The following is an 18,842-nucleotide window of genomic DNA, read 5'->3' on the forward strand; positions in this document are numbered from 1 at the left end:
TACCCTGAAACGTTCACATCTAGCCCTGGTTTTCCATTTAGAAACTCACCACTTTTCCCATCCCATTTCAACATATCGCCATGGCGGTTGCAATCGAATAACGTTTGTACAGCAATAGTTTTTTGTTAGCTTTAGAAGTTTTTAATACATAATATAATTATTTGCCCCACGTGCAATATGGGACATTTTCCACTGCAAGACTTAACCATAGTCTGGACAGGGCCGTCCGCTCACTTGACCAATCGGTGGTCTATCGATATATGTTTTTAGCACCACATTTATAAGCTCGATCTGGCAACGGTGGCCGTTGATGCAACACATCTTTGCACAAAAAAATTTTTATAAATAAATAATATATTGTGACATAAACCCAGCATGCTCTCAATAAAATTAGCATCCCAACTCTTTAAGCAAAGCCTTGCGTGTAAGTTGCAGTGGCACTTCCGACCTAGGCCGATCCAATCCGATCACAGTTTACAACAAACCACCTAAACTTTCCTCCATTTGCAGCGGGCAACATAGCCATTGTCAACACAGCCGGTCTTAAGTATTTCGCCCCGCCTATCAAATACCAGAGTAAGTAGTTGCATTTAAATGTGCACAAGGAAATTAGAGCAATGACTACTTATATGGGAACCCCCAGATGTGGAGCAGCCGGAGAGACCCAAGCTGAGGATCGTGGAACGCCAGCCCCAGCTACCGCCAAACATTCGTCCGCCAAAGATGCAGAAGCGCCTGCGATACATGCGCGGTCCGGAGATGGTGCACAACACGCTGCTCCACAAGCAATACGCAATCGTGGCCACTGGCGGAGGGCGCCTGCGCTGGGGTCACTACGAAATGATGCGTTTGACTATCGGACGCAAGATGAACGTCAATACTATGTTCGCCACATGGCGCGTTCCCGCACCCTGGCAGCCGATCACTAAGAAGGGCCAGGGCCAGCGGATGGGCGGCGGAAAGGGAGCCATCGACCACTACGTGACCCCCATCAAGGCCGGTCGCGTCATTGTCGAGATCGCCGGCAAGTGCGAGTTCGTTGAGGTCAAGCAGTTCCTGCAGCAGGTGGCCAACCAGCTGCCCTTCCAGGCCACCGTCGTTTCCCAGGAGATGCTCGACGAACAGCGAGTCGCCGAGGAGGAGCAGGACCGCCAGAATGAGAACCCCTTTACCATGAAGTACGTGATCCAGAACAACCTCAGCGGCTGCCACCGTTGGCTCTCGCCCGTGGACCACAAGTGGTTCGGCAAGCACCTGTAGACGTATAGCTTAAATTAATAAAGCCCTCCCTTCGTTAATCTGTTACGAAACTGTTTCAAGTACTTTTGAAAACTGGGAATATCTTAAAGTAGGTTCGAACTTAGGGCTCGTTGTTCCAAGCCGCGACTGGGCGGCACCCAATTGTGGAGCAAATAAGAAAAACGCCATATGAAGGGAAATGTACGAGTTCTATTGCAAACATTTGTTTAATTTTCCATTTCGTTTACGTGGGTAATATGTAATGCATCATATAATATGTTTTTCTTGCCGTTTCGTTCGCATTATAATAAATGTATAATATTATGCATGTATGCGTGAGTGTATGCTTTGTCCGGGGTGTGGTGTGTGAGCAATAGCCTTCTCCCACGGACTTCAGTTCTGAAAGCAGAACTTTGACCTGCCGCAGCTCCTCCTCGTCTTTGTCAAGTAAAATCAACACCTTCGTTCATCTAGTCAAGTTTCGGTGATCGGGAATCCGGGATCCGGGATGGAATCAAAGCCGGTGGAAGAGGGCTATAGTGCTGGGATGGGGATTCGTGTGTCTTATGTTATGGGGTCGAATGGATGCTCGACCCTTACCCTTAGCTCGGCTTGTCTAACAATCGGTATCGTACCAGGCAGCCAGGTTGTTGTTGTCATTGGGTGGCGTCGGCATGGCGTCCAAGTCAAAGTTCAATGCACCGGCATCAATCTCGCCAACGTCCATGTCCATGGAATAGGGCGAAGTGGGTGCGCCGCTGGGCGGAATGGCGCCGATGTTACCACCGCCGCCGCTAGCTCCGCCCACAGCTCCACCATTGCCGGGAGCACCGCCAGCACCGCCGCCGCCCACTGGGCTGCTGATCTCCAGACCCTGCATCGAATCTATTGGTAGAGTATCATATCCTGCGAACAAACGAGATGGGCAAAGAATGATGGGGAATATTGTGATTAGTGGAGAGGATTTACAATCTCCGCCAGCCGTCAACTGGCAGATGATGCGACACCTTGAAGTCCTGCAAAAGTGGAATTATTGCTGCTCGCTGTAATCGGGAACTCATCCAAAATGCATCTTTGCAACACACTTATTGGGTTTATGCCGATTCAAACGAAATGCAGACTCCACTCGTACACGACGACCCTTTTACATTAACCTAGAGTATCAAACAACAAAAATCGGTCGTTGAATGCTGCTTAAAAAGAACTAAATACGTCTAAAATACGACACGATATGGACGCGTTATTGTCGATTGGAATTCGTCCTCTGAAACATGCATGCACACACGGCTTACAAACTAGATACGAGTATATACACGATAAAATATATGGATTGTGGGTGCCTAAAACTATGCGATTATCGCAGGCTACGTGACATGCAATATGAACCGAACTAAAGTTTATTACTGCTCCTTCGTGGAGGAAGACCTTAAAGATATAAGCCGTCTAATGAAACGAAACAGAAGAGATTCATACAAAACAAAAAAATTGCGAAATAATCAAAGAAACGTATGTGTTTCTTTACTATTCACGATCCTTATTTTTAAAGGTTGCACTCTGTGGTTATTCGTGGTGGATCGGTGTTCGTGTGTGTGTGGTGCAAGAATCTTCAAGCTACGTGTAAAGTCCGGAGAGACAGAGATTCTATTCCAAAATTGAGAGAGCAGGGGAAGTAATCCCTCAAAAGACTGACGTTTATCCCTATTTGTTTCATTCTTCAAGAAAGGAGCTGATTGACATAATTGGCGCCTAACGTCGGGCCTCGGATGCACAAGATTTGGATTTATCGACAAATGTAAGTATAGCGCAAATGGAAACGGGCGCGGGTATGGTTATATTCACTTCCTTCGCATGCAGCCGTGGAACTGAAGGGTTTAACGATATTAGGGGGTAACGAGCAAGGATACAGAGATATTGAGATCGAGCGAGGGATCTGGGTGGATTAGGACTTCGCTCACACTGAAGAAACTAAAGTGAGCTTAACGTCTTAGCTTCGATTAACAAGTGCATATTTGAATGATGAACAGACATGATAACGATTAAATGGATGCGGGGTTTTGGGGCTGGTCCCGAGGGTTTTTCGAATTGTCTTTAACCTGTTAACGTTTCCGTTGGTTTACTTTTTAGTGGGGTTATGCAGGATTCTTCTTCTTGGGGTGTGGCTTGAGGGGTACGATGGGTCGGTGGGTACGAGGGTCTCTTCTTACGCATATGACATACATACCTTGTTGATGGAATGCGCGACCTCCGTGCGAACTGTGCACGCTGGGCGGACCTTGTCCGTACAGGCCCTCATATGCTTCTTCTGGTCCAAGCATATCCTGTGATCGATCGAATTCGTGTTTGTTTATCGGTTTATCGGTCGGTTTGCGTGATATGTGCGTGATCGTACGTGTGTGGTTGTGTGGTGGATGTATTTTTTACAGTTTCGTTTTCATTTATTTTTTGTTGGGATGGATCAGAAGTGAAAAGTTGTTAGGAAAGAAGAAGACACACGCAAACGCCAGTTTGCAAGTGAATGTGAGCGAGAGGGATAGAGATTGGGGTGGGGTGGGGTGTTTGTGGTATCGGGGCGGCGAGAGCGAGACAGAGAGTGAGAGTCGCGTTGATTGTTGTTGTTGGTGAGATTTTGGTGCAGTGATTATCCGTCATTTGGGTTGTTGTTGCGTTTCATTTACCGTTGCAGTTGTGTTTATAGTGATTTGTTGTTTTGGTTTTACACACACAAAGTAAACATAAAGGAAAAAAAAGAAAAGAACAAAAGTAAAACAAACGTGAATTAATTACAAAATCAAAATTAAACATAAACAAAGAACGCGATGTCGCAGCAAGTATACAAATTGAAATTCATGTAAGTATGTTTTTGGTCGGGTTGTTTTCGAAGGATACGTGGAGGGGGTGAGGTTGGGTTGTGTGGTTTGGGGAGGGTATCAATCAAATATGATCAGAACTAATCGGGAATCCGTATTTGTAATCGGCGTTCATCTACAGCTACCTACTTATCGAATAACATATATGGTCTATCGATTGGTGGTTTACAATAAAAAGCAAAAAACCGAACGAAATGAATCCAAATGAAATGGAAATTCAAAAATAGGTTATCGAAATCGTAAGCAAGCGATATATAGGTCAATACTTAATATGGATACCATTATATAATGCTTGACTAAAGTAGGTTCTCTACAAATTTACAATTTTATGTACAGATTTCGCTTCACGCGCTGCATTTCAAATCAGATTCAATCGAACACAAGAGGGGCGTTTAAAAAGCCGGAATCCCGGGGACGTCGAATTTTCTTAGCCTACTTAACACGCACCTGCAGATCGGGACCCATGCCCAGGTCGGCACTGGCCCATATGTTGTTGTCCTCACGCAGCAGCGAGTTGGTCAGCTCTATGGATAGCCGCTTCTTGTAATCCTGCGGCTTGTCCTCACTCATGCGGAAGAGAACGGCGGCGGCGTATGTGGCCACGCCTTCATTGCGCGAGTGCAGGAGATCGGTCAGCGGCCCAGTGGCGCCCTCCTGCTCGATAATCTCGGCGCCCTCCTTGTCAGCGGCGAGCTCACAAAGAACGCCAGCAGCCACGCGCTGAAGTAAGAAAATATTCATAGTATACTTAAGTCACAACAAGATAAACTTCGATCCCACCTGTATGTTCTCGATTTCGTTGAACAGCAATCGTACAAAGATCGGTATTACCGACTGCTGGCGAATGAGTGCCCGGTTGTGGGACTCGCGGGCCAGGATATGTAGCGCCCCCACCGTGCCCTCGACAATCTCCTCCATGCGAACGCCGTCAGCGTATGCGGACGGCTGCTGTGAGCCCGTGGTGGCTATCGAGGAACGTTGCTGCAAGGTTGAAAGTATAATTGACGTCATTACTATTCTAGCCAACTTATGCTTCCACTATTACTAACTCACCCTCTCTGTGTCTTGGAAGGCGCGCATAAGCAGCCGCACTAGATGGTGGATGGCCCCGTGCTCCCGCAACGGGGCGTGGTTGGCCGGACAGAGGGCCAAATTGCGTATGAGTCCAATGACGGCCTTGATCAAGGGCCAGCGTGATGGTGGATGCAATAGCTTTACAATCACCGATAGTCCGTAGTTTAGGCGTACGGCATTTTGGGCCAACTCAGAGTCTACATGACGCGAAGTCAAGTGACGTAGGGCACAGACAGCCGGCTCGGTAATCTCTTCACGATCTCCAGCGTTAATAATAGTACGGACGAGGGCGTCCACACCACCCACCTGGCAAACGGTGGCCTTGTTGCGCTGATTGTTGCACGTCAGATTTGAAAGGATACCGGCGGCACAGGTGACCACGTTGACATCGGTCGAGCCCAGAACCTGGACGAGAGATTGGAGCAAAGCTTCGAGGCCCTCCACCTTAGTGGCTGCATCCGACAGATTGCGGAGCGTCCACAAACAGTTTTGCACAAGGCGCGGCGACATGTTACCCAAGTGCATAGCCAGCGCCTGCATTCCACCGGCATCCACGATGGCCGGCTTGTTGCTGGAGCAAACGGAGAGCACTTTCAGTACCCGCGAAGTGGTCCACAGTAGCTTCTCGTAGTCGTAGGAGCGCATGATGCGCACGAGTTCGTTGGGTCCGCCGGAGGCAAGGATTATTAACTTGCTCTCCTGGTTACCATAGGCCAGAATTTGCAAGCAATCTGTGACGATAGCCAGAAACTTGACGTTGTTTCGTTGCAGCAGAGTAACCATCTTCTGAAGCCCACCGGCCAGGCGCACAGCCATCTTAGAGCCATCCTGGTGGAGCAGCAAATTGTGCAGCGTGGTAATTGCATAGAACAGCACACTCTCCACTGGCGAGGAGAGCAACTTGACGAGTGCCGGGATGCCGCCACTCTTGAAGATGGCCAGCAGACCCTGGCGATGGTGTGATAAGTTGTGCAGCGTTCCTACCGCTGCCTTGGTGCTCTCCAGATCGTTGCTGTTAGAGATGGCACGCACCAAAGCGGCTACCATCTGAGGGCTGTTCATAATGGCGTGACGCGAGGCCTCCTTCTTGGACAGCTGGTGGACCATCATGGCAGCTTGGGAAACTACCACCTGGTCCTCATCGTTCAGCAGCTTGATTAACTCGGGTATGGCCCTGGTTGCCAGCTCAGCGTCGTCCTGGTAGTTGATCAGATTGACCACCGCGTGCTTTAGCATTTGCGACGGTTCCGAAAGACGTTGCACTGCCGTCGGCTGTTGGGGATCAAACTGGGTGGAGGGAATCTCAATGCCCTCCTCCAGGGTTTCCGGAAACATGGCAGCACGTACACGTTGGGAGCGCGTCTGGCTCAGCTGCTGGTTCATATCGTCCACTTGGTCTTGTGTGAAATTCTGCGGGAAACCGGTGTCCAGGTCGAACATAAGTGGATCTCCCTCCATCTCCTCGTCCTCCTTGCCCGACAGCGATGGCACCTGGGTCACGGCACCCGAGTGGATGCCGGAGTCGCCCAAGTATGAATTCTGCTGCCACATGAGGGTCTGCTCCTTGGCGGACACCATCGGCGGCAGATCAGGTGGATTGTATTGATTATTATGCGACACTGCAAAAGATTTATTGCAAAACGTTTTAGAGTGAATTGACAAAAATATACACTCCAACTTTCCTAACTTGAATCCTCGTTGCGTTTCGATCTTTTTCGATAATTTCCATTGCAACGCAATCGTGTTATAAGACCCCAAAGAATCGGAAATTAAGCGTAAGAATAATTCTTGTATGTTCTTCTTTAACTTGTTAACATCTGTCTACACATTCATGGTAACTTTTGTTTCTTAAAACCTTTTGAAGTGGAAAAACGACACAGTAGAACGGAATACTGAGTGCAGCTCACCATCTACATATAATGCATCAAATTCGGATGCGGGGATGCACACGCTTTAACCCTCTGCAACCCATTTGCATGCGCTTTCCTTTAAGGATGGCCAAATGGGAAACGACAGCGACTGACAGCAAAGTGTGCAAAAGGAAAACTTTGAAGCGTGACAAATTGAACGCTGCAGGATATTCCCAGAAAGTTCAGGGCGCTGGGCGGAATGGGTTTGGTGCAGGGGGTCAGATGCTCACACATGAGAGGGTACTGGCAAAAGGATTTGTGGGCGTTTTGTTTGCCACTTCAGTCTTAATTATGCCGTTCCAGGCTCAGCTTTTTGCCTTTGTTGTTTTACTTATGCGCGGACACAGCACGGCCACGCCCCTTCTGTATGCATTCAGAATTTCAAACTTCACTGCTCTTCTCCATCCACTCTGCAATACTACAGTCAAATCTCAATAGATCGAACATGGTGCTGAATTAAAGTGCCTCCATAAAATGCGCTTAGTGAACATCAGCATTGAAACATGCTGGTAACCTATGGACCAGATCTCCAAATGTGGTCTGCTTGTTCACCAAAAAGGTTTAGCCCACAGTTGATGAATTGTGTTCGCTATAAGCACATCCGACTGTAATACTAAAATCGCATTTCGTTTCATTTCCCAAATCGATTAAGCGCTTTTTCTTCGCCGTATCCCTCGAGTGGGCCACGCACTTGAATGGAGTACTGTGTTGGGATGAAGGGAGTGGGCGGAGCCTTTAATTGCATGTTGCCGCTTACTAATTAAATTCTGCACAGCAGAAGCATGGCCAGAAAAAAACAAAGGCAGAAGCCAAGGAAAATGTGCAGCCAACTCGAGTGCGAATTCGGGAGACGGGGTACGAGAACAAGGTCCCCGGAGAAGAGCAAGGAGCGAGGGCGAGTGGGTGGCGTGGGTTGGAGTGCCACGTGCAAGTACACGAGTCCTTGAATGTGTGTGTGCGTAAGTGTGTAGTAGGGGGAGGGAATAGAGTTTCAAAGGATAGCGAGCAGCGGCCTACACAAGGGGGTTTAGGGGTTGTATAGCAATTAGTTGAAAACTAAACTGAATACTTAATAGTGGTCGAATTGAAAGGCCACTTCCTAAACGGCTTTGAACTGTTCACTACTGTCGTCCTAGATATTGACATTCCTCGACTTTTTGTGGCAAAAGTGATGGGAGTTCAATGAATCAGCCAACATGCATTAACGAGCTCCTCCCCTTGGATGAAGGCCTCTCCTGCGCCACTGAGAGCTTCACCAACGCACTTTGCAAATCAAGTGCCAAAAAGGAATCTTCTTTCCTACTCCGTTTGCTGCGTCAGCGGAAAATTGTAAATTTCCAACTCCGAAGTAGAAGGGAGTAGAATTTCTGATGAATCGGATAAGAGCACAGGGCGCTGGTGGTTGATGGCCGAACAGAAAAAAGATCATCAAGCATTACAAGTATGTAGATGTACACAAATTATTCGTCTGGGGTGGATGGATATAGTTGTTACCCTGCATACTGCAAGCAGCCCACAAAGGGAGCATCAGAAACAAATGGCATAAGCAAATACTTTATGTCACTTTTGCCAAATTTGTCAAAAACAAGCATCGCTCCCTCATTTAACGTTGGAGAGGGGTTGTTATTGTATAGCGATACGGGGATAATTGTTTCACAGATACAATGCGCTGTTGCATCCCCTTCATAGGGCCATGTACTCTGACTATTTATCCTAAATGTTCTAGACTCTAGAGCTACCATGACTTAATTGCGTCCATTGAAACGCTATATCATCTCTAATTTGATGAAATCGGATCCTGTATACAACTGAATTTGGACGGGGTATACAAAAGCCCAAGATGGAACACTCTGATACACAGTTAACTTGGATGCTCTTTGCATACTCCCTGGAAGCTGGGAAAGGGAAGAGTACCGCTGCTGGAAATACTTACTGGTTCGATTCTGGGCTGGCATGTAACTCATCTTGGTGATTGAGGCGCTTTACACCACACCTGCAAGAAAGAGACGGAGAGTATATGAGTAATGTGCTGGACAGTCAATAACATGGAGTTCGTGTGTTACGGATGTAGACCACGAAAACTCCACTAAATGGGGGCCCCGGAAAAAACGGCTTCATGTGTTTGCAGACTGCCAACAGACGCAGATATCGTCCGCTAGTCAGTCTAGTCGCTGGTCTTTTTCTTTAACTCATTTTTTAACTCATTTCCGCTTTGGGATGCCGCAGCATAATACGAAATATGCTGCGTATACCAAACAAGCGCACTAACACATTCTCACGCAGGTAGAACGGGTATTTGTGGATGTGTGTGTGTGTGTCTACCTGCCGAAGACTTTGGCCACGAACCTTGAGTTATTTAATTACTTTGTTTAGCACTCTTTCAAATCTGATGCACTCCAACAAAAAAAAAAAATGGATTTTTCACTTCTCTTGAAAAAGGCGCTGCGGAAAATGCGACCGACCAGCACGCTCGTTTAAACGGAACAGAATCCAGATGCGGAGAGCGCAAAGCAAAGCAAGGCACTTGCAACACCGCGCGTGCGGAGTGCGGGAAAGGGACAGGGAAAGAGACTGGGAGAGAAAGTAAAGGGCCGCAGCAGTGCAGCATACAAATGCAGTGCTGCGCAGAGTTGCCACACATCCGAACGATTGTGCATACACACACACACTCGCGTAGGTAGCTCAGAAAGAATCCCAACTCCATTTCAGTTGTCGATTAGATAAAACACCTAACGATAAGCCCGCCTTTAGATTCGAGGAAAACGATTTCCTGTCTGCGGCATTGTTTACATTCCAGCGAGCAACAAACAAGCGCCCGATTTACGGGGGAGAATACATAAAAATGCCGTTTGTGTGTATCCAGCTCATACACACACACATACACAAGCGCACATACATCCAGCAAACCCCTGCACGCCCCCGCGCCTACTTGTTTGCCCTGACTTTCCAACTTTCATGCCACACAGAAACTTTGGCTTTCCAAACGGATTCACTGCCGACTATCAGTACTCACCGCGTCCAAGGAATTTAAGTCTGCTTTAGAGCAGGATTTATTTATTTAAAACGCTATAAGAAACAAAATAACAGCGAATTGTCTGCTTGAGAAAAACTGTGTATATGGCGACGAAACCCAACTAGCGATGGCCTGCTGCTGCCCCGATAACTCGATGGGCGCTGTGCGATAGGCCAAAGGAATTTTTCAAATTTTTTTTTGTTCTGAGAACACAAAAATCCCACGATATTTGTATAGGATTTCATCCTTAAGAAACTCAATTCCCAATATTTATAATTTAGGCAAGGCGAGTGTATTTCTAGTTCATGTCATCATGTTATCTCGAACTCACCGTTTATCTTGTATAAACATTTACTAACACAAGCACCTGAGTGTACATGTGGGTGTATGACAACACAGGTACGAGCAAAAACTATTGTTTTTCGGCGACAAATTGAAGAAATATCTATGACTTCACTATTACTTACCGCTTCGAAAGTAAATTTATCTGCTCAAAGGCAGGTTGCCGCAATTTTAACGCACTTAGATATTTAAATTCCACAAAAATCCCCGACTATGAAAACTGTGTATATGAGCGCAGAACCGATAACCGATAACTTCTCTACCGCCGGTGGCTGCCAACTTGCTTCAAAATCGAAAGCGCACTTTTTTAATTTCCGAAAGTATTCAAACACTGGTCTTTAATCTCTTAATACCTATGTATATAAGTTGGGCAAGCAATATTGGGTTATGCAGTCGTAGGAGTAGGTTCATCGGTTATGGTCACAGCTGGCGGCGGATCGCCGGCCTTCCGTTGATCCCTAAAGAACTTGACCCACGCGTTCTTATGGAGCTCCATTCCATCACATAGGCCATACACCTGGGCGAATCCGAAATAGGCAGCAACAGCGGCGACTCCGAAGAGAGGTACCATTATGACTAGTCCTCCCAGGCAGGCGAAGAACACCATGGACACAATGGTCAGGAGTGTTCCTAAAACGAGGCGATTAGAACGTGATCTCTGTTTAACACTATGGAACGCACCTTCTAGCACCAGCAAACCTGTAAAGGTCATAACCATGGTGGCTATTCCAAACCCAAAGATTATAAGGAAGGGCAGCATGAATACAAGGCCGCCAGCTAGCAGGCAGATGGCAACGTGCGGATTCCGGGTGCACCAGGCTGCGGTGGCCTCCAGGAAATCATTTCCACCTAGCTCGGACATCACAAAATCTACCAGGCGGCGCAATTGAAGCCCTGCAATATGGAAACATTATAAGAAAGGCAACTTGAACGCATTAACGCAAATCGCAACAATCTCAAACTACGCGGTTTGATGCATAAAACAGGTTAACAACCGTACAGAGCAGTACATATATAAGTAACTAATTGTGGCAATTAGCAATTAAGCGCTTTTACAGATAGTACTTCAACTGGTGGACATACATGACCTGTAGAGAGTCTGGAGCAAACTCTCCAGGAACTGGTCGCCAGTTAGGACTCCTGCACTATGATCGCCTGGGCCTTGTACCTTTACGTGCTCCGGATTGCTCTCCGTTCCCGATCCCGGAGACTTCTTGGCGGTTGCCTCTTTGGCTGCTTTGCGAGCCTTGTTCGAGTGAGCCTGCAGAGTCGATCAAATCAGATCAATTATGAATATAATGTGACATAAAAAACACAAGTGATTAGATGCCGGCTGCCACTGAGTCCGTGAAACGCGACCTTTGACTTGCGATGCCGATTCCGGCCGAATTTTACGGATTCTTCCGAAGACGCCGAAATACCAACTTCACTCACACCCACACCCACCATGTTGCGTGGCTACTGCGAGAATCTCAGGCGGTTGCTCTGCGCATTACAGGAGGAGTCTGTTCCAGGTTCATTCGCCTGCTTGAAGCAACAGTAAATGAAAACAATATTAATAAACAAAAAATAATCGACGTCGTAGCCCTGATACTAAATCATCGAGGCAGAGCTGCCACCTTTTTCACTAAATTCGAATTAGACAAAATGCGTTTCTTAATAACGACCTAGCGTGGTTTAGTTTTGCATTTTAATCATAATTAATTTGTTAAAAAAAAATATGAACACTTGATGTTAAAAAAAAATTGTATATTTATAATGGCGTGTGACATTTCCTAGCCGCAGGATTAGTGAAGCAGGAATCTAAGTCCGTTAAACGGAGGACGCGCCGTAATCCTCTCCGCCACCAAGCGCTCCCCGTGAACAGTCATGCCGCAGCGCAGTTTCTTGGCATGCAGAAAGTTCAGGTCGGCGGCCCGCTCTCCACTTTTAAGCGGCAACCAGCCGTACACCTGCGACTCCAGGAGCGGAACCGCTTTTACGAGCTGCCTCTGACGCTCCACATGCTTCTCTGGCCAAGTGTGCCGAAGGTACCTCAAGGTATCCGTCGGTTGGCGTTGCTCATACTGGGCGTAGAACTTCCGGGTTAGCGGATGAACTGGAAGGCAGGAGAAGATCTCAATAGCAGTAGTAAAAAATGTTGTAAAATATTGTAAAACTTTCAATGATTAAAGTTTTATTTTTATAGGAGCTTTACCATTCAACAAGCTTGTTCTGAAACATGATATATATACTAAGCTAACCAGGAATCTCTAGCATACCTTGGCTCACTGGAACAAAGGTTTCGTAAAGTCGGATGTGCCGATTAGATCTATGGATCAGCTCCTTTTCGAAATCGTAGGGCAGCGGTCGGGGATCCCCCTCGCGATGATCCAGTGCGTCGCCATTTTCCTCGCCCTCGTCGGTGGTTTCGAGTCCCGGTTTCATACTCGTCCACGTCTACTCTTCTGCTCCCGGAAGGAGAGCTCTGTTTACGGAAATCCAGGCAATCCGTCCGCAACGCGTGGCGTGCTCGGTTCGTTTGACTGGCTGCGGACTACGTTGCAGCAAATACACCTCTCCGTCCCTACCTCCCACTATCCCTTTGCCTGCCGCTCACTGCCTGCCTGGCTGTCTTTTCGTTTTGGCAGGAACTTGTACTCATTAAAGTTTTCCCATTGTTGCTGCATGGCAGGCAACGTTACCAATACTGTACACGCATCCCCACAACGCAGCCCATGGGGCCCAAGGAGTTGCTGCTCCCAACTCCCAGGGGTGTCGATGGCAGTGGTGTGACCCACAATCACAGTTTCGCCAACGTCAGAGGCGCCTGTCGGGCGGATTTCCCCAGCAGTTGCTGTGGGCTGTCCGCGATGTGTGCGATTGGCTCAGGAGAAAGTAAAAGGACGTCAGTCAGTGATGAGACGGAGCACGGGTACTATTCAAGATTGGAATTGGTTGAGGTATAACCAAGTGTACCGAAGGCAAAAGTCATCGATTGATTGGATCTGGAGAACTTATCTCGCTTGTTTAAGGCTAACATACTATTATTGTAAACGATAGGAGCTTACTATACCTTCGCATCACTGCTTCCAACACCCAAGGGCTGGCTCCATTCATGTCGTTGGCGTAATTTACTACAAGCCCAAAACCCGAATCCCTGAAGTAAACAGCAATATCCGAAAATAAACCCATTCGAGCGATTGCCTTTGCGTGTCCAAACAATCGCAGCCACAAAATTATCTAGAGGCAGAGGAGCAGGTGGCCACCACATCCGGCACTTGGCCGCCGCGATTCTCAACATTCGCTTCGGGTTGTGCAACTCTCTCGATTCGTCGTCAATTTCAGACTAATCGAATCTAATTGAATGCATAAATATGGAAATAAATCAATTTAATTACAATACAGCCAACAACAGTCATCGCAAATAGTTTACACGCACACAAGCACTCGAACCATAAATACGATTATTACAGATATAAATTTGTTTAAGCCTTGGTAAGATATTTAGAAAACCTCCAAAAGTTGCGGGTTCATATGCTAAATAAATTAATTGCCGGCACAAGTAGGACCACTTGAGGTTTCGCACGGTAGAAGGGGTATTCGCACTTGTTCGTCAACTATACATAATTTCGATGATCTATAATCTTATCTTAACTAAGCTTTAAGAAATCGCTGGTAGACATGATTGTACAAGAAGTTGAAGTTCCAGGAAATGGTATGCTGGTTTGGTTATTACATATATGTATGCAGTTAACAATTTAAACAAAAATGTAAATGTTTTAAAACGATAGAAAAGTAAAAAGTACAGCACTACAAATATCATGACCGTTAGAGGTGATTGTTCTCTGAGTGAATTGAGATAAATTCGCAAACGCGATTATCTTTCGTTATCTAAGCTACTTCTACTTTCGCGCTTACACCTTTGGCTTAGCACTCGGTCCTGTTCGCTCTGCAATAGAGTCGCTCATTTTCATGCGCGCATCGATGTCAAACTTCGATAAAAGAAATAAACCATAATCGTTCGAAATCGCTACAAAGTCTTTTAATTTCGCAAAAATAAGTTAATAAAAGGGCCCAACAGCCCACTTTTAAATCCCCATCGGAAGTAGTGCAGTTCGAAATAAAATCTGCGTGAGACTTATCTATGTGGTTGCCCAGTCACCAGAGCGAATACCCCTAAGTAACTAAATACATATCTACAGATCAGTCGTTGGTTGGTGAGGTGGTTGCGTGGCTACAGCCAAAGACACTAGAATAATGTCTTTTTTGGAATATTTATGTTTCAAATTACAGTAGTTATAACAATTTCCTTTGTATTTGCTTTAATTATTTAGTATACTTATTAAGTCATTTGACTTAATATGATGTATCTAAATGAACCATTTTTATTATTTAAAATGCGCATTATATTCAGCTTTCAGTTAAATTTTTTTTTTTGGCCTTTTCCAATTTCATATTTTTAAAAAGCGCGCACTTTTGGGTGGGAAGAATAGCGCGCCATCATCATATTGCTACGAAATTGGCCACAACTCCAAATATGTAAATTCGTTTCTTCGATCAGAATTGATTTCGGCACGAAAATCGTCTTCTAGCACAAGACGCACACATATACTCGTTCTCGTCTCTTGTTTTTACTCACACAAGCAAGAAAATTCTATTTTTAGATTTCTTACGCTCCCAGCGTAAGCGAGCGGAAAGAGAGCAAATTTGGCCTTCACCAAAAAAGTGGCCGCATAGTGCCAAACCAATGTATGGCCGTTACGCATCTTTTTATTCTAGTGTCTTTGCTACAGCGCTTCAGGATAAAAGTCCCGATAGGCGAATCCCTCAATGTACTCCGGCCGGTGGCAGGCGAACAGATGGTGGGGTAACTCCTTGCGGGCGTGCTTCTCCAGTGCCTTGCGCGTATTTTCCTGGAGTACGGCCTCGTCAAACTTGACCCGCTGCACCGTGGTCTTCCGCAGGATGGTCTGCACCAACTGCGACCACACGCAGCCGGACTCCTCTTCACCCAATCCCGAGCCGTTTTCGGCAAGCTTTCCTTTTTGAATTTGTGTCGACTGCTTCGCTTCCTGGCTCGGCTCCGGCTTCTGTGCTGGCGCCGCCATTTGGGCTTGGGTTTGAGTGTAGACTGTAGACGCATCTGCATTGGCGTCCTGAGAGTCGACAGTGGCCTCTTTCCTTTTGGGTGGCGGAATGTCCTGCATGAGCGTCTGTAATCGGTCCACTGTCTCCGCCATTCGTTTCCGAAAGTCCACTATTCGACGGGCGTAGCTGAAGAGGGCTCGCTCCTCCGCCAACTTAAATGGCCTTTTCCGTGCTTCCTGACTTAGTTCTGCGTCTTCCAAAAGTGGGTGAATGCGCACGCTGGCCTCCGAAGTGCCACTGAGGTAGATTCGGATAGCAAATTCCTGCATGGCCGAAGTATTGACCATGGCTATGGCATAGGCATTACGTGCATTCAGAATAACTTTTCTTATATTAACCAACTGGGGCGAGGAGGTATTGGACACTCTTGTTTCGAGATCTTGTAGATCTATATGCTCCAAGTGAGCCGACTTATCCAGGCTGTCCAACACCTCTGTCAAATGGCTAGGTATCCGGTCACCGTCCGCCGGAAAGGTTAGCAAACCTAATCCTTGAATCACTCGGATGTTGGCCACATATTGCTGCTGCAGTTCGTACAGCTGCCAAAGGGTTCTCATTCGAGACTCATACTCTTTTTGGGCACCTGTGCCCAATACACTACTCATATTAGAATCGTACAGTTGCAAGCCCTGTATAAAGGCTACATCCATGGTATAGTTGGCCATGAAGGTCTTTACATAATTAAGAGCCTCGGAGGCGCTTGCGAAACTCTCCCGTCGCTGCGCAAAGAATTCATCCAGATCGCTGACTGTCAACTGGTTTCGGGTCACCACTTTTCTGTGCAGGCTCTCGTTTACCTCCCGCTCCTCGCGTATCTGCTCGAAGTTGCTCACCAGCAGATCGCCGGCGGGCTGTTGAAACTCGTCGAACACCTCAATATCTACGGCCATGGTAGTGCTTGCGCCGGATTGCTCGCGTTCCTGCTCTTTTCCAGAGTCCTGCGCCTGCACATTCTCATCCTCTTTATTAAAGAACTCGTTGTTCTCTGGGTGACACTGGGGAACCCACTGTTCCTGAAGAGCTACCTGCCGCTTTTTGCTCCTTTCCAATATCGCCCGTGGACTAAATCGCTGTAGATCCAGAGAGGTGTAGATGTCCTCGTTGTGGGCGTGGCAACAGTGGAGGGCTGACATGTCCATGGGATGAGCCTCTGTGTTGAAAATGTAGGCACCGGCCTGTACCACGCACACATCATCCTCGGTTGACAGCAGCTCGCCTCCGGACCCATCGTTGTGCAGGAAGTTTTCCTCGTCAAACAGCAGATAAAGGTACTTGCTTGTTTCCGCCAGGAAGAATGACTCCATGCGATTCTCCTTTTCGTGGGTGACAACATTGCGAATCTGAAAAATTAGGCAAGCATATATATTAGTTTTAAGTTCTTAAAAAGCTTATTCACAGAACTTCTTACCGTTGCATATCCGCATTTGGTTTTGGCACTGAACTCCAAGGTCTCCAGCATATGCTCTCCAAACTCTAGAAGATACTCGTTTCCTGTGGCTCGGTAGAGATACATAGCTGACTCGATCAGCTCCGGTCGCAGGGGGTACACCTCCCGATTCGGCGATGCCTCTCCAGCAGCGATGTTATAAAACTCTGGCAGAAAGCCGTACTTCTTCCAGACCCCAATGTACCGTGATATGGTGCGCAAGGCCGGCTCCGTGTCGCCAATAATGCTCAGGATGCCGGGCCAAAACGCCTCCAGGGACTGAAAGACGGGAAGGGTGACGCGGCCTTTGTTCATGCCTACCCACACGTACCAGTCCTCCTTGCGCATATACTTATCAATGGCCGCGCGAGCCTCGTGGAATAACTCCAATAGTTCCGGGCGATTGAGCAGGACAGATGCCTTTACTAGGTATTCAAAAAGGGAATCCACTCCTGCTCCGATACCAGAGTCGAGGGCGGTCCAACGACCGCTCTGCACGTCGATGTGATTGCCAAAGAGTCCAATGGGCGAGCGATATGCCCATAGAGCAAGCACCGCCTTCAGAGCAACATCCTCGTAGATGGTTTTCCCGGTCAACCGGCTGAGGGTGCCAAATTCGATGAGGAATGTCCCCACGCCCGCCGTACAGGTTATGGAGGTCTCGCCCTTGGGCACGCCATAGCGCAGGTTCACCGTGCCATAGGGCATCCCTGTGTTCGTGACGAAGGCTGGCAATAATCGCCGGGCCACATCCTCAGCTAGTCGCAGCAGAGGTCCCTTGCAGGGCCATCCTGGCTCTAGCTCTACGCCAGCCCGCTTGGAGAGCAGATGCGCGGACAGCAGCCCGCCCACGATGCGGATGTTTGTCTCGAATACGGACACGTTGATGTCCCTGTCAAAATCCATCTTCTCCTCGAGCAGTCGTGCCGCGCGGCGGAATTCCGTGAAATTGCCCATGGTGGCCAGAGTGTCCAGAGCGTCGATCAGTGTCAAGGAGTAGCTGCCCCAGGTGTCGTGGCCATCGCAAGTCAGCGGACGTAGTTCATCGTAGTTGGAGGCGTGGCGCAGGTAACCATCGTATGCGTGCTGGAACATGCGCCGCACATCCTCCCTGCAGATTGCATTGATTGGTTAGGATTAGTATGTCCGAAATTAGGCCTAGCAGTGACCCACCTCAGTTCCAACTTTCTTGCCTTGGAATACTGCTTCTGCCCGCTGACACCGTTGGACAGCAGGACGAGGAGTACCGCGCAGATGAGGGTGCACGGATAGCCGGTGTTCCGGGTTTGCTGCTGCATCGTGGGACAGTCAATCAATCAGGGCCGCTAATTCAATTATGGGCATGGTCAGCGTTCCATAGCCAGCGTGGATGTGGGATGCGTGGAAGTCAAATGCGGCTACGTTGACGCAAAATCACAACAAGGGCTGATACGGTGGTGGCATCGACCGTCGAATGCCCTACGAATTCCATACGGTGAGTGTTTTTTTATAGAGCGCCTAGAGAAGCAAGCGGGGGAGAGAGCACAAACCAAAGGGCTTTTTTAAGGTGACAACCAAACACGATAGGCTAACAAACACTGTATTCTTCGCCAATTCTAAAGTACGTTAATTGTACCCTACAAAGCGCCCAACAATCGGATATGTCATATCGTAGGGTGCAATCAGCTGTTGCTGATCGAATAACTAGCGAAAGGGTGGTCAGATCGAATTTGGATGGTGGCCATTGCTTGTTAAAGAACAGAACAGCCGTAAAATCAGCGCGGCAAAATAAAAGTCGGGCTGGAAAAACTAAACGTCAATTTCTTTAAAAATTCAGAAAGTTTGTGGTGAAAAATATACCG

General features: G+C 47.5%; 5 protein-coding genes across 9 annotated transcripts; 1 reads left to right on the forward strand and 4 right to left on the reverse strand.

Annotated features, from left to right (window-relative positions):
- Positions 1 to 278: 278 nt before the first annotated feature.
- Positions 279 to 1,310, forward strand: LOC117146992 (39S ribosomal protein L16, mitochondrial). The gene is made up of 3 exons (XM_033313668.1): positions 279 to 424; positions 511 to 576; positions 644 to 1,310. The coding sequence occupies exons 1-3, from the start codon at positions 376 to 378 to the stop codon at positions 1,258 to 1,260; spliced, it is 732 nt and encodes a 243-aa protein (XP_033169559.1). The 5' UTR covers positions 279 to 375; the 3' UTR covers positions 1,261 to 1,310.
- Positions 1,311 to 1,441: 131 nt separating this feature from the next.
- On the reverse strand, positions 1,442 to 10,671 carry LOC117146991 (armadillo segment polarity protein). Of its 4 annotated transcripts, none has more exons than XM_033313664.1 (7): positions 10,571 to 10,671; positions 9,024 to 9,083; positions 5,160 to 6,799; positions 4,887 to 5,087; positions 4,554 to 4,826; positions 3,461 to 3,557; positions 1,442 to 2,145 (listed from the first exon to the last, which is right to left on the reverse strand). In XM_033313664.1, the coding sequence occupies exons 2-7, from the start codon at positions 9,052 to 9,054 to the stop codon at positions 1,856 to 1,858; spliced, it is 2,532 nt and encodes an 843-aa protein (XP_033169555.1). In that variant the 5' UTR covers positions 9,055 to 9,083; positions 10,571 to 10,671; the 3' UTR covers positions 1,442 to 1,855. The 4 variants fall into 4 exon arrangements, with proteins under 4 accessions (XP_033169555.1, XP_033169554.1, XP_033169556.1 ...); XM_033313663.1 differs by lacking the exon at positions 10,571 to 10,671 and adding an exon at positions 10,104 to 10,232; XM_033313665.1 differs by lacking the exon at positions 10,571 to 10,671 and adding an exon at positions 9,437 to 9,569.
- An 85-nt stretch (positions 10,672 to 10,756) lies between these two features.
- Positions 10,757 to 12,012, reverse strand: LOC117146993. 2 transcript variants are annotated; one of them, XM_033313669.1, is made up of 4 exons: positions 11,805 to 11,894; positions 11,529 to 11,706; positions 11,127 to 11,339; positions 10,757 to 11,075 (listed from the first exon to the last, which is right to left on the reverse strand). In XM_033313669.1, the coding sequence occupies exons 1-4, from the start codon at positions 11,892 to 11,894 to the stop codon at positions 10,831 to 10,833; spliced, it is 726 nt and encodes a 241-aa protein (XP_033169560.1). In that variant the 3' UTR covers positions 10,757 to 10,830. The 2 variants fall into 2 exon arrangements, with proteins under 2 accessions (XP_033169560.1, XP_033169561.1); XM_033313670.1 differs by having other exon boundaries at positions 10,831 to 11,075; positions 11,892 to 12,012.
- A 166-nt stretch (positions 12,013 to 12,178) lies between these two features.
- On the reverse strand, positions 12,179 to 13,042 carry LOC117146995. Its single transcript, XM_033313672.1, has 2 exons — positions 12,707 to 13,042; positions 12,179 to 12,543 (listed from the first exon to the last, which is right to left on the reverse strand). The coding sequence occupies exons 1-2, from the start codon at positions 12,870 to 12,872 to the stop codon at positions 12,233 to 12,235; spliced, it is 477 nt and encodes a 158-aa protein (XP_033169563.1). The 5' UTR covers positions 12,873 to 13,042; the 3' UTR covers positions 12,179 to 12,232.
- A 2,135-nt stretch (positions 13,043 to 15,177) lies between these two features.
- Positions 15,178 to 18,809, reverse strand: LOC117146555 (ER degradation-enhancing alpha-mannosidase-like protein 2). The gene is made up of 3 exons (XM_033312853.1): positions 18,175 to 18,809; positions 16,984 to 18,112; positions 15,178 to 16,915 (listed from the first exon to the last, which is right to left on the reverse strand). Exons 1-3 carry the CDS (start codon positions 18,297 to 18,299, stop codon positions 15,215 to 15,217), a joined length of 2,955 nt encoding a protein of 984 aa, XP_033168744.1. The 5' UTR covers positions 18,300 to 18,809; the 3' UTR covers positions 15,178 to 15,214.
- Between the last annotated feature and the right edge of the window lie 33 nt (positions 18,810 to 18,842).

This window comes from Drosophila mauritiana, chromosome X (assembly GCF_004382145.1).
Source record: "Drosophila mauritiana strain mau12 chromosome X, ASM438214v1, whole genome shotgun sequence".
NCBI lineage: Eukaryota > Metazoa > Arthropoda > Insecta > Diptera > Drosophilidae > Drosophila > Drosophila mauritiana.

What these genes read in the sequence shown, in the direction of transcription:
- LOC117146993 (XM_033313669.1), bottom strand. Translation starts at nt 11,894, where the DNA reads ATGGTGGGTGTGGGTGTGAGTGAAGTTGGTATTTCGGCGTCTTCGGAA. An exon ending in ATCGGCATCGCAAGTCAAAG is followed by an intron (nt 11,707 to 11,804) that starts GTCGCGTTTCAC and finishes TCGACTCTGCAG; the next exon opens with GCTCACTCGAACAAGGCTCG. An exon ending in CCAGACTCTCTACAGGTCAT is followed by an intron (nt 11,340 to 11,528) that starts GTATGTCCACCA and finishes TCCATATTGCAG; the next exon opens with GGCTTCAATTGCGCCGCCTG.
- LOC117146995 (XM_033313672.1), bottom strand. Translation starts at nt 12,872, where the DNA reads ATGAAACCGGGACTCGAAACCACCGACGAGGGCGAGGAAAATGGCGAC. An exon ending in CTTTGTTCCAGTGAGCCAAG is followed by an intron (nt 12,544 to 12,706) that starts GTATGCTAGAGA and finishes CCTGCCTTCCAG; the next exon opens with TTCATCCGCTAACCCGGAAG.
- LOC117146992 (XM_033313668.1), top strand. Translation starts at nt 376, where the DNA reads ATGCTCTCAATAAAATTAGCATCCCAACTCTTTAAGCAAAGCCTTGCG. An exon ending in CTTTAAGCAAAGCCTTGCGT is followed by an intron (nt 425 to 510) that starts GTAAGTTGCAGT and finishes CTCCATTTGCAG; the next exon opens with CGGGCAACATAGCCATTGTC. An exon ending in CCCGCCTATCAAATACCAGA is followed by an intron (nt 577 to 643) that starts GTAAGTAGTTGC and finishes GGGAACCCCCAG; the next exon opens with ATGTGGAGCAGCCGGAGAGA.
- LOC117146555 (XM_033312853.1), bottom strand. Translation starts at nt 18,299, where the DNA reads ATGCAGCAGCAAACCCGGAACACCGGCTATCCGTGCACCCTCATCTGC. An exon ending in GCAAGAAAGTTGGAACTGAG is followed by an intron (nt 18,113 to 18,174) that starts GTGGGTCACTGC and finishes TGCAATCTGCAG; the next exon opens with GGAGGATGTGCGGCGCATGT. An exon ending in CCAAATGCGGATATGCAACG is followed by an intron (nt 16,916 to 16,983) that starts GTAAGAAGTTCT and finishes CTAATTTTTCAG; the next exon opens with ATTCGCAATGTTGTCACCCA.
- LOC117146991 (XM_033313664.1), bottom strand. Translation starts at nt 9,054, where the DNA reads ATGAGTTACATGCCAGCCCAGAATCGAACCA. An exon ending in CCTTCCAAGACACAGAGAGG is followed by an intron (nt 5,088 to 5,159) that starts GTGAGTTAGTAA and finishes TCAACCTTGCAG; the next exon opens with CAACGTTCCTCGATAGCCAC. An exon ending in ACGAAATCGAGAACATACAG is followed by an intron (nt 4,827 to 4,886) that starts GTGGGATCGAAG and finishes TTCTTACTTCAG; the next exon opens with CGCGTGGCTGCTGGCGTTCT.